This window comes from Vidua chalybeata, chromosome 27, assembly GCF_026979565.1.
Source record: "Vidua chalybeata isolate OUT-0048 chromosome 27, bVidCha1 merged haplotype, whole genome shotgun sequence".
NCBI lineage: Eukaryota > Metazoa > Chordata > Aves > Passeriformes > Viduidae > Vidua > Vidua chalybeata.
In genome coordinates, this window is record NC_071556.1 from 3315375 (window position 1) to 3326348 (window position 10974).

General features: G+C 59.7%; 1 protein-coding gene across 3 annotated transcripts; it reads left to right on the forward strand.

The window, feature by feature from the left end:
* Positions 1 to 1087: 1087 nt before the first annotated feature.
* Positions 1088 to 9458, forward strand: WDR18 (WD repeat domain 18). Of its 3 annotated transcripts, none has more exons than XM_053966211.1 (10): positions 1088 to 1342; positions 1829 to 1939; positions 3283 to 3416; positions 3778 to 3919; positions 4487 to 4630; positions 4830 to 4894; positions 4997 to 5121; positions 7943 to 8109; positions 8598 to 8666; positions 8946 to 9458. In XM_053966211.1, exons 1-10 carry the CDS (start codon positions 1133 to 1135, stop codon positions 9075 to 9077), a joined length of 1299 nt encoding a protein of 432 aa, XP_053822186.1. In that variant the 5' UTR covers positions 1088 to 1132; the 3' UTR covers positions 9078 to 9458. The 3 variants fall into 3 exon arrangements, with proteins under 3 accessions (XP_053822186.1, XP_053822188.1, XP_053822187.1); XM_053966212.1 differs by lacking the exon at positions 1088 to 1342 and adding an exon at positions 1463 to 1509; XM_053966213.1 differs by lacking the exon at positions 8946 to 9458 and having other exon boundaries at positions 7943 to 8110; positions 8582 to 8670.
* The last annotated feature ends 1516 nt before the right edge of the window (positions 9459 to 10974 follow it).

Consider the following 10974-nt stretch of genomic DNA (forward strand, 5'->3'; position numbering starts at 1 on the left):
TCTTAACTCAGGTAAAAAAGGAAAATGAGAAAAGAAAAAAAAAACCACAAAAGACAAAAAAAAAAAGAAAAAAAAGGAATAAAAAATAAACCACATTCTACCTCTGAGCGCGGTGGCCTCGGGCGCACCCGGGGCCCCGGTGAAAGATTTCAGTTTTGCAAAACATTCAGGTATTGAGACTTTTTGATTATTATTAAAAAAAAAAAAAAATTAAAAAAATAAAAAAAAAAAAAAAGAGAAAATAAACTTAAAAAAACACTGAAAGTTTACATTTTATAATAACATTATTATACAGATTGTATTTAAACGTCAGAATATTTAAGACAATTGTAACCCTGTAAAGTGAAGAAATATTAAAAAAAAAAAAAAAAAAGTTGTGTTGTTCTTGCCCTGGGGTGGGGGGGGCCAGGGGTGCTCACGTTTCCATAGGATTTCCTTATGGATTTGGGGTATCCCTGTGGGGTATGAGTGGATTTGTGGGGTGATGAGAGGATTATGAGATGTGCATGGGGTCCCCATAGGGCTGTGGGGTGTCCAGAGGCACCCCCCTAGCTGTGGGGTGCTCATGGGGTTCCCCCATAGCTCTGGGGTGCCTGTAGGATTGTGGGGTGTCCATGTGGTCCCTGGGGGGGGTCTGTAGGGTTAAGGGGTATCCAGAGGGTGCCCACAAGGCTGTGGGGTGTCCATAGGACTGGGAGGTACCCGGGGCACCCTTAGTTTTGTGGGGCGCTCATGGGGTTCTCACGAAGCTATGGGGTACCTGTAGGATTGTGGGGTGTCCATAGGATTGGGAGGTACCCGGAACACCCTTAGTTCTGTGGGGCGCTCATAGGGGGTCCCCACGAAGCTCTGGGGTGTCCAGAGGGTGCCCCCAGGGCTGCGGGGGGTCCGCAGGGTTGTGGGGTATCCACAGGGCGCCCATAAACCTGTGGGGTGTCCCCGTGGCACACGCGGCGTCCCCGGTCACCCATCCAGCCCCGACCGGGGCGGGCCCTGCTGAGCTTCCTGCCGCGTGCGCAGCTCCCGCCCCGCGCGGCCGCGGCGGCGCCGCTGCTGATTGGTCGGCGCCGGGCGGGGGAGGCGGCGCTCTGGGCCGCGGCCGCGCTCTCTGTGGCCCTGGCGGACCGCGAAGATGGCGGCGCCCATGGAGGTGGCGCTGGTGTCGGACGCGGCGGGGCCGCTGTGCAACTGCTCGGTCTGGGAGCTGCACTCGGGCTCGGCCCTGCCCGGGTACCGCGGCGGCAACAGCGGCCCACGCGGGCTGGCGCTGCTGGGCGGCGAGCACCTGCTGGGGGCCCAGCTCGGCAAGAGCTACATCAACGTCTGGGAGCTCCAGAGGAAGGTACCGGCGCGGCGGGCGGGCCCGGGCGGCCTCGGCTCGGGGGACGCCCCTGGCCTCACGGGGGGACTCCGGGCCCCGTGGGGGATGTGACGGGACCCCCCTCCCCGCGGACCCCCCGGCCCTGTGATGAGCAGCCCCTCCGTTCGCAGAGCCCCCCCAAATCCATGGTCAGACCCCGCCAGGGCCCCTCTCTCCACAAAGACCCCCCATGGCCCCTCTTTTCCTGGGGACTCCCCTCTGTGCTCAGACACCCCTTCATGGCCCAGTTCTCTGCAGAGGCTCCCGTGGCCTCTCTCTCCACAGAGACCCCCCCTGTTCCCGGCGGGACCCTCAGGCCTCCCCTCCCTCCATTCCGACCCCCATCACCGCGGGCAGGTGCCCCCCATCCCTCTCTTCGCAGAGACCCCCACAGTGACCCCATGTCGGGGGGCTCTGCTCTCAGCCCCTTCCCCTGCGTGAGCCCTCGCTGTGCTCTGTGTGTCCCAGGACCAGCTGCAGCAGAAGATCATCTGTCCCGGGCCTGTGACCTGCCTGACGGCCTCTCCCAACGGGCTCTACATCCTGGCGGGCGTCGCCGAGAGCATCTACCTGTGGGAGGTACGGCGGTGCTGGGGCACTCGGGGCCACGCAGGCTCACCCCCTGCACCGTCAGGGAGCGTCCCCATCCCTCAGATGTCTGTAAATGCTGATCCTGGGGTGCCACGGCGGGCAAAGGCCGTGCTGCCCGCAGCCCGGGGGGCAGCTCATTGAAGTAGGAGTGGGAGGAATTCAGGGAGAGGCTTCACTCTGCCTCCTTCTCCTCTTTCTGAGCATCTCTGGTGCCTCAGGGGTCAGGCATTGCTCCTACAAGGCAGCAGCACAGGACCTGGTTTTCTGTCAGCACTTCTCCCACATTTCAGCTGCGTATTTGTGTGTGCCCAGGGTGCCAGCAGCCCCTGCTGTGCATTGTCCTGCTGGTTAATTACTGCTGGATTAATTTGGGATTACGCTGTGTTCCCAGCACACTGCTGAGCAAATAAGAGCAGTATCTTGTCCTGAGCCTGGGATTAAACCCCAGGATGCCTCACCTGGAGAGCTCCCTGTGCCAGGGGAGGCTTGAGCCTCATGGTGCGAGTGGCTCTACCTGAACCCATCGGGGTTTGTTTGTACCAATGTGCTTGTAGCTAGAAAAAAATCCCTGAGGCTGAGCTTGCAGTGGGAGCTGCTGCCTGTGATGCTCCAAGCTGGGCCCTGCTCCAGCTCCTGTCACCCACAGATGTGTTCCAGAGTATGGCACTGTCCCTCTGGCACGTTGGAGAGGCTCCATGGAAACCATCACGGAGCTGGAACCAGCCCCTAGAGCTGGGTTTTGTGCTGTCTGTGAAACCCCTTGAATTGAGGTTTGGCTTGGTTTTTTTGGTATAATTCAGACCATGGGAAGAAGCAGACTCTTATTTTATTTGAGGCTTTTTCTCTTCTTGGTTCCCTCCCCATCTGCAGTGTTGCCTTTTAATAAGAAATGCTCCAGGCTTGGGGAATTCCTTGTCCACCCTAAAGCCTCTGCTGGCCCAGGACCACGAGCCACCCCTGGGGTGTCCTGCAGCTCTCATAACCCCACTGCCACCTCCTGAGGACCTGTGGGAGGAGGGAAGAAGCCACCAAAGTAATATGAACATTAAGAGTGAACAAGAAATCTTTACTGCACGCTTGTGACTTGACCAGAGGAGCAGCTCTGGCATCACTGGGTTCCAGAGCTAATGTGCCAGGACCTCTTCCACTGCCTGCATTTCCCTGTGGTCCTGAGTGCAGGCTGTTGTTCCAGCTGTACCTCAGTGGTGTCAGTCACTGTCCTGAGGTGCCAACAGGCTCACGTGGGCAGCAGAACCCACCCTTCTCACTGCACCCAGGGTGCATTATCCCAAGACATCCTTGACGCCCTCCTGCCCTTCCCCTCACTCCAGGTGTCCAACGGGAACCTCCTCGCCATCCTGAACCGACACTACCAGGACCTCACGTGCCTCTGCTTCACCGACGACAGCAGCCACTTCCTCTCAGGGGCCAAGGACTGCCTGGCCCTGGTGTGGAACCTCTACAAGTAAGGGGGGCTGGGGGGCACAGGGATTTTGGAGCAGGAGATCCCTCCAAGCCTGCAGCTGTGTCTGTGCCCTCCTTGCGGGCAGGGAGCCTTTCCTTGGGGTCTCACCTGGGCTTCTTGGGAACAGGCAAATGGTTCTGACTTCTTTCCTTGGGTGACACAGAGGGAATTGTGCCCTTTACCCGGGGTCTTTGTCCCTTTGGGATAGGGATCTCAGCCTCCAGCAGCCAGATGCCAGCAGCTCCTGTGTCCCACTTGGTCCTTGCAGCCTGGAGAGGCATTCCCAGTGAGATCAGAGCCTGGCCCAGCTCCCCAGGGGGCTCTGTCCTGCCTGACCTGCCTGTCTCTGCTCTCCCCACAGCGTGTTGCAGGCAGAGCCCTCCCAGATCCCTGACCCCCGGCACGTCTGGTCCCGGCACAGCCTCCCCATCACCGACCTGTGCTGCGGCTTCGGAGGGCCCCTGGCACGGGCTGCCACCGCCTCCCTCGACCAGACAGCCAAGGTGAGGCTCATTTCGGAGGTGCCAGACCCTGTGGGGTCACAACCAGGCTCCTGCCAGGTAGCAGGAAGCTGTCCCTGTCCCCACGCTGTCCTGAAGCTTTGCCGGGTTGCAGTGGCTTCATTTCTTGGCTGTCTCTGCAATGACTCAGAGCTGCCAGACCTGGGCTCTGCCTCTCCAACAACAGCAGTTTCTCTGCACCTGCCCCCAGGCTGGACTGCTGCAGTCCCTGTTGTCCTGGGAATGTCGGGGTCAGCTCCTCCATTTTCCATTGCTGATGTCCACAGGGAGTGGAGCAGGCTGGAGCCTGTGGGACAGGCGATGCCCTGGGGGCAGGATGGCCTCAGAGAGGGTTCAAAGCTGTTTTGAAGCTGCCTGGGAAACTTCTCTCCTGCTCAGAGAGGCTGATCCTGGATTCTGCCTTGGTTCTGCCTTGGACTCAGTTTCCCAGCCACAGGCAGGAGGGAATGCTGGTGTGGAATGCCAGTGTGGGATTCCAGGGTGTCAGTGTTCCTCCAGTCCTGCCATTAACATTCTCACCCCCGATTGTCCTGTCCCCTCTCACTCCAGCTCTGGGAAATCTCATCTGGGGAGCTCCTGCTTTCCGTGCTCTTCGACGTGGGGATCATGGCTGTGACTCTGGACCTCTCTGAGTACCACATGTTCTGTGGGGGCATGGACGGGTCCATCTTCCAGGTCGACCTCTGCGCCTGGGTGAGTGTGTGGGGTGCAGGTGTGCCCTGTCACCCTGAGCCACTGTCACCTCCCTGCTGGGACTGGTGTGACCTGCCAGGGCACGGGAGGGCCTGGTTCCCCTGTGTCTCCTCTGCCCCCTCTAGACATGGTGATGAACCTGCTGGATTCAGCCTTCCTGAATTTTAACCCCTTTCCCTTCCTTCCTTCATTTCTGCAGCCGGTTCAGAGAGACCGGACCTTCCAGACAGAGCGGGAGAACGGGAAGGTCTTTAAAGGGCACAGGTGAGGAACCAGACATACCTGCCAGCCACCATCTGCCCACCTCACCAGCTTCTGGCACTCCTGGGGTCATCCTGAGTTTAAACATCCTCTTCCCCATTCCAGGAACCAGGTGACGTGTCTGTCAGTCTCCACAGATGGCAGCCTCCTGCTCTCGGGCTCTCATGATGAAACTGTCCGGCTGTGGGACATCCAGAGCAAGCAGTGCCTGAAGACGATGAATCACAAAGGTAGGAATGTCCTTATCTCCAGGATCCTCACTGCCAGAGGCCCAGTGTCTCACCTGTACTGCCCTGGGCACTCCAGGTGTGTTTCTGTCCCTTGCTTCACGCCCTGGGAAGGGCAGAGGCGTTGGAGGGAGCCTCAGCTGTCTGGAGTGGTGCCTGACCTTGCCCCATGTGTTAACAACCCCCTGTGCACTGTCAGGAGTGAGTCATGGATTTCACCCTGTCGCTGAGGCCACACGGGATCCTCCTCCTTGTTTTCCCAAGGGAGCAGCCACCCCACATACACCCCAGCTGTGTCTGGAGGGGAGGCAGCTCTGTGACCCCGGCAGTGAGTGCCCGTGAGCTCATGGAGCCTGAAGTGAATCCCCTATGAGCAGCTGTCTGGGATTTCAGTCTGATGGCTCCAGTAAATTGCAGGAGCAGCAGCTGGGTGCCTCAGCTACCTCAGAGCAGTGGGGGATTTACCCCTCCTGTTGTTAACTCTGTTCCTCCCCCAGCTGTGGTGGTTTCTGGCCCCTGGTGCCTCAGTGACCAGTGGGGCTGCCTTGGGCATGGCCCAAACCCCTCCCAAAGGTGATGCTGGGGACAGCCAGTCCCTGTTCCTCTGTGGTGCTTGAGCTGCTGCCTCAGGGCAGTCTCTGGAAGCCAGGCTGCCTGCAGACCCTTCTCCTCCTCCCTTTGGCTGCCAAGCACCATCCATAATTGGGACCCACTGCAGCGCCCATCCAGCCTGGCGCCGCTGGCACTAGAGGGTGAAAACAGACCAAATGGAGCTGTGAGTCATCCGAGGAGGGGGGGCCAGGCTTTGGCTGTGAGCCGGGCATTGGAGTCCTCCTGAGGCTGCAGGGAGGAATGGACAGACCAGGCTCTTCCCAGGAGGAGCAGGACCAGGCTGACCCCAAGCTGTGGGTGCTCTGCAGTCTCTGCTGGCTCTCTGCTGCCTGTGGGCAAGGATTTGGTTTCCCTGGCAGCTTGGCACTGGCATGACTGTGTGTTCTCAGGAATAGGCTGAGTCCAGCACCCTCGAGCTGTGCCATGGGGCCCTGCAGCCTCCCAGTGTGGGAGAATCTGCTGCCCCAACCCAGCCCCCTCTCTGTGGATCCCTGTCCCCCCTTGGCCTCTCTGAGTAGAGGCGTGAGCCCCCCAGCAAGGTCTGTCCCTGCTGCCCCTCCAGTGTGTCCTCCCTCCGCAAGGCAGAGGTGACAGGGCTCTGACGTGGTGATGTGACAGCAGCCTCTGGCCCAGAGTCCTCGGGTCCCTCCGCTTGCCGGGCATGGGGGTGGCTGGAGGCACACAGGAACCCCCTGCCCTCTGCTCAGCACTGCTGCAAATAAATCCAAGGAGCTGGAGTGTGGCTCAGGGCCAGGCAAGCAGGCTGGCTGCGGGGGGCTGTGTCACCAAGGGTGGCTTGTCCTTGGCAGGGGCAGAGTGAGTGGACTTTGAGAAGTCAGGCTGCTGCTCCTGGGTAATGAGCTGTGGCAGTGCTGGCGAGGCAGGGCTGCTCCTGGTCACTCTTCATGGCTGCCACCACTCCAGAGGGAAGCAGGAGACCCGTGGGATGAGGCTGGGAGCCAGTGCTGCCCCCAGATCCCTTCAGGCCTCAATTCCCATCCTGTCACATGAGCTCCATCCTTGTCTCTGCAAACACAGCATGGCACAGACTATCCCCAAGGGCTCCCCTTGCAAGGCCATCCCAGGATGCTCTGGCTGACGTGTGCTGCTGGCAGCTCTCTCTTGGAAGTTGGGTTATTTGTTTCCCCACAGCTAAGCCTGGTCTCCATGCCCAGGCTGGCCCAGGGTCACCCACTGTCCTCTGCCCCAGGCCTTGGGGCAAGGTGATCTGGTACAGGACCTGCATCTGCCCTGGGGCCCCACAGTGGCTCTGGGGGCTATGTCCAGGTGGTGACCAGGTTTGGGGAGCTCTGGGTTCACTCCTGCAATTTTCTCCTCTCCACCTTTCCTCTCAAGCTGCTCCATGAGCTGCCAATGCAGTGGGAGTCTCACTGATGGGCACTTCCTTCAGGAGCACAATCATCTGGTCTTTAAGGAGGGAGTGAAGCCATCAGAGCTGGCCAGGAACAGCTTTGGGGCCAGGCACTCAGCAGAGCTGCTGCTCTGCTGGTGGGACCCAACCTTGACTCCTGGGAGGATCAGATTTAGGAGCAGGCTTTGGAGGGGTAGATGGTGATGACAGAGCCCTCGTTCATGTCAGAGCTGCTTGTGTCTGTCTGCTCTGCAGAGACCAAAATCCTCCAGCAGCTCTGAGCCTCCCTAGGCCCCACCATGTCCCCTCGCTCACCCTGCACCCTTCTCATGGCACTGGCAGCCCCTCTCAGGTGCATGTGGACCATCTTCACTTTGCCTTTGGCCAGGGGAAATGGATGGTCGGGCTGTGGTAGTGGTGGCCGAGCTGCTCTGCCTGCTGGAGGGGGGCTGGGGGCTGCTGTGCCTGACAGGGTGTGGGGGACAGCAGTGGGAGCTCACAGTGAGCAGGAGCTGGGAGGGGGCGGCAGCAGCCGTGGGTAAGTGCAGTAATTAACGCAATGCAGTAATTAACGCGCTCATCAGCTCAGCCGTGGATCGTGGCAGCACGGAGCTGCTGATGGATGGCAGCTCAGGGTAGGGGGAGGCCGGGCTCTGCTCCTCTGGGGGACACAACCAGCCTGGAGAGCTGCAGCCCTGGGCAGGGAGAGCTGCTGGAGGGTGGAGAATCCTGGCCACTGCCTGTGCCAGGTCATACTCGCTGTTCTCAGGGCTGCCCGAAGCCCCTGCCTCTCAAACCCACCAGGGTCCAGCCTGACCTGTGCCCTCTGTCCCCACACAGGTCCAGTGACAAACGCCTTCATCGTGCTGGCCCCTGCCAACATGTTCAACCCCGACGGGAAGCCCAGCGTGCCCCTGCCCAAGTTCAGCAGACACCTGCACGGCACCGAGAGCAGCGACGAGCCGGGCGCTGAGGGGGTGACGCTGCGCCTGGGGCTGCACCAGCAGGTACTGGGGGGAGTGGGCAGCTGGGGAGGGGGGACAGACATCTGGGAGGGGTTGTGCTGGAGCAAAGCTTCTCCTCCAGCTGGTGAAACCCGTTCCTGCTCCTGCTTCCTCCCATCCTGGCTGCTGCAGTCATTTGTCCTCCCAGCCCCGTGCTGCAGCGTGACGGGCTGGCTCTGCTGTCCCACCATTTCCTTGGTCCCAGCATGGCTGTCCCCGGGCAGAGAGGGTCACACACCATCAGTGTCCTGCTCATCCCAGCCTCTCTGCCAGTGGTCCCAGAGCTGCTCCCCTCTGCCGGCGTCTGCCTCTGGGCGAGTGACAGTGACAGTCCTGCCAGAGCTGATGGATAAGCTCCCTCTTGGCTTGGAGGCAGCAGGCCAAGGGGCTGTTTGCTGACAGAAGGGACAGCAGGATGGATCACCCAGCCCAGGGGCATGGGGAGAGGGTCTGTGTCTGCTCTACCAACGCCTCCATTCTGGTCCCTGCAGGAGCCTGGGCAGAGCTACCTGGAGAAGGCAGAGAGGATGTACTCGCAGATGTACTCGACGAGGGAAAAGGTGAGAGCTGCTCCCAGGCTGGGAATTGGGTACTGACCCCTTGAGGGGGATCCTTGTCAGCTGATTTGACTCATGAGGCGCCAAGCAAGTTGGGACACTGGAACAGGGGAAAAGAGCTCTGAAATCTGCTGGTGACATGGGCAGGAGGGGCTGCACGTTGAGGAGAAGGAGGAGGGAGGGGACCAAAGGGTTTGGTGTTTACTGCTAGGGAAGGAGCAGCAGCCTGTGCCTGTCAGTGCTGAGGCCCTGACACTTGTCTGTTGTGTTTTCGTGTCACAGAACCTGGTGGGAGACCAGGAACACCTGACGATCCAGGTGAGCGAGCTGGAGGAGGAGGTGAGCAACCTCCGGAAAATCAACAAGGACCTCTTTGACTTCTCCACTCGCATCATCACCAAACCAGCCAAGTGAAGAGGCTCCCCCCGCCCTCGCACCCCTCCGCCTCTCCCTGCCCGGCTCCTGGGGAAGAACCGCCCGCCCTCGGGCACCGCCCAGCCGGCTGCGAGCACCGGCTCACCTTCCCCCGACCCGCCGCCTTCGCCTGCTCCGTGACACAGGACTGAGACCGGCGCGGGGAGCGCGAGGGGACAGCACAGGGACAGCACAGGGACAGCACACTCCGATTCGGGGCCGGGGGGCACTCGGGCGGCCGCTGCAGGAGGAGCGTCGCCGGCTCCTGGGAGGGCTCAGGATGCAGCTCCTGCTCATTCCCCGTTTCTTCCCCTGCCCCTTTTTTGTTTCTTTTCGTTACTTGACCCTGCAGTGCAGACAGAAAAGTGTTTTTTCTCTCAATACTGGTTTGAGATTGGATTTTGGAGACCCCCCTTCTGCCCACTCTGTCCTGGGGATTGCTGCTCAGTGCCACCAGACCCCACGCTCTGGACAGCAGGGGCTGAGTGGCTCCTGCTCCAGGGGTGCAGTGGGGGGGCTGCTGCGACACGCTGGGGGGTCCCTGGCTACCAGGGCTGAGGATGGGGCTCCTGCTCTGTCTGGCAGGCTTGGAGTCCTTGGACTTGGAGCACAGGTGGTGGTTTTGGGGCGCAGGGTCACTCTTGGGAGGGGCGGGGGGACCAGCAAGGTGCTATTTCCAATCTCGTCAGTCAACAATTTATATATATTTGGATCCAACGACTCTGTTTTCACGGTGTTTGGGGACTCGGCCTTTTGTATTGTCACAGCATGGCAGCGGGGGTTGTGGGTTTTGTTTAGGTTTATTTTTTACATAAAAGATTTGGTTTTTATAGTGAAAGGTGCCCGCGTTGGTTTCTTTAACAACCCGTGCATGGCCACAGACCTCGACTACCCATCACTGCATCCCTGGGCTGTGGGATTTCCCACTGGGAGTGGGAAAGTGCTTCCTAATCCCCAAACTGCCAAGTTGCCTTTGCCCCGAGGGTCCTTCCCTGTCCCTGCAGGGTGTTGAGGTGTCCCCTGGCCATCCCTCTCTGTCGTCCCCCCTCCCTGTTCAATACACCAAGTGCAGATGATTTAAAGTGCATTTTAAAACCTGGACATCCCCAGCTCCCGCCAGTTCCCAAGAAGATGCTTTTAGCTTAATCACTGGAGCTGTTCCTTTCCCTTCCTCTCCTGCTCCTCCTCTTCCTCCCAAGGTTTTGGATCAACATTCATCAGCTGCAGCAGGGACTGTCACCCAGAGCCAGGGACTGAAGTGGGGGCACATCCCTGCTGCAGGGAGCCCTCTGAGACCCCCCCAGGGATGCAGACCCCAGCCCTCCCTCCCAGTCATCCCACACATCCCCAGTCCCCCCAGTGGGGTTCCTGTTGGGGTGCTGCACTTAGAGCAGAAGGGAGGATGAGGCCTCCCAGAGAGCCCCCCCTGTGCTGTGCCTGGTGTTTGAGAGGGCTTTTTCATCCCAAGACCCTGCTGCCCCTCCTGTGTGGACAGTGGGGACTGTGCAGTGTTTATCCCTGTGAGGAGGAGCTGCCAGGGGCCCCGTGGTCAGGGGGAGTCCAGCCCCCCATGACCCCCCGTGCTCTGGCAGGATTTGAGCTGCCCTGCCTGCAGGTCCGGCTCCACAGGAGAATTCATTAGCTGTGACTCATTACATTTATCGATATTACATGAATCTATACTTTTTTTGCCAGACAGATTTTGGCTCCTTCCTTCATTTTTCCTTATTAATTTAGCGTGGCTCCGGCCCCAGTTGCTGCTGTTTGTGTGCTGGTGGCGCCTTGGGCTGGGTTGAGCCTCAGTTTCCCTGCTGAGGATGAGGAGGGTGACCCTGCATCCCCTCCCTCAGCAGAGGAAGGCTGCGCCGCTGCTGCCCTCTCCCCTTCCCCATGCAGC

Excerpts from the sequence above, each read along its gene's own strand:
- WDR18 (XM_053966211.1), top strand. The coding sequence starts at position 1,133 with ATGGCGGCGCCCATGGAGGTGGCGCTGGTGTCGGACGCGGCGGGGCCG. Across the intron at positions 1,940-3,282 it reads AGAGCATCTACCTGTGGGAG|GTGTCCAACGGGAACCTCCT; the intron begins GTACGGCGGTGC and ends CCCTCACTCCAG. Across the intron at positions 3,417-3,777 it reads CTGGTGTGGAACCTCTACAA|CGTGTTGCAGGCAGAGCCCT; the intron begins GTAAGGGGGGCT and ends CTCTCCCCACAG.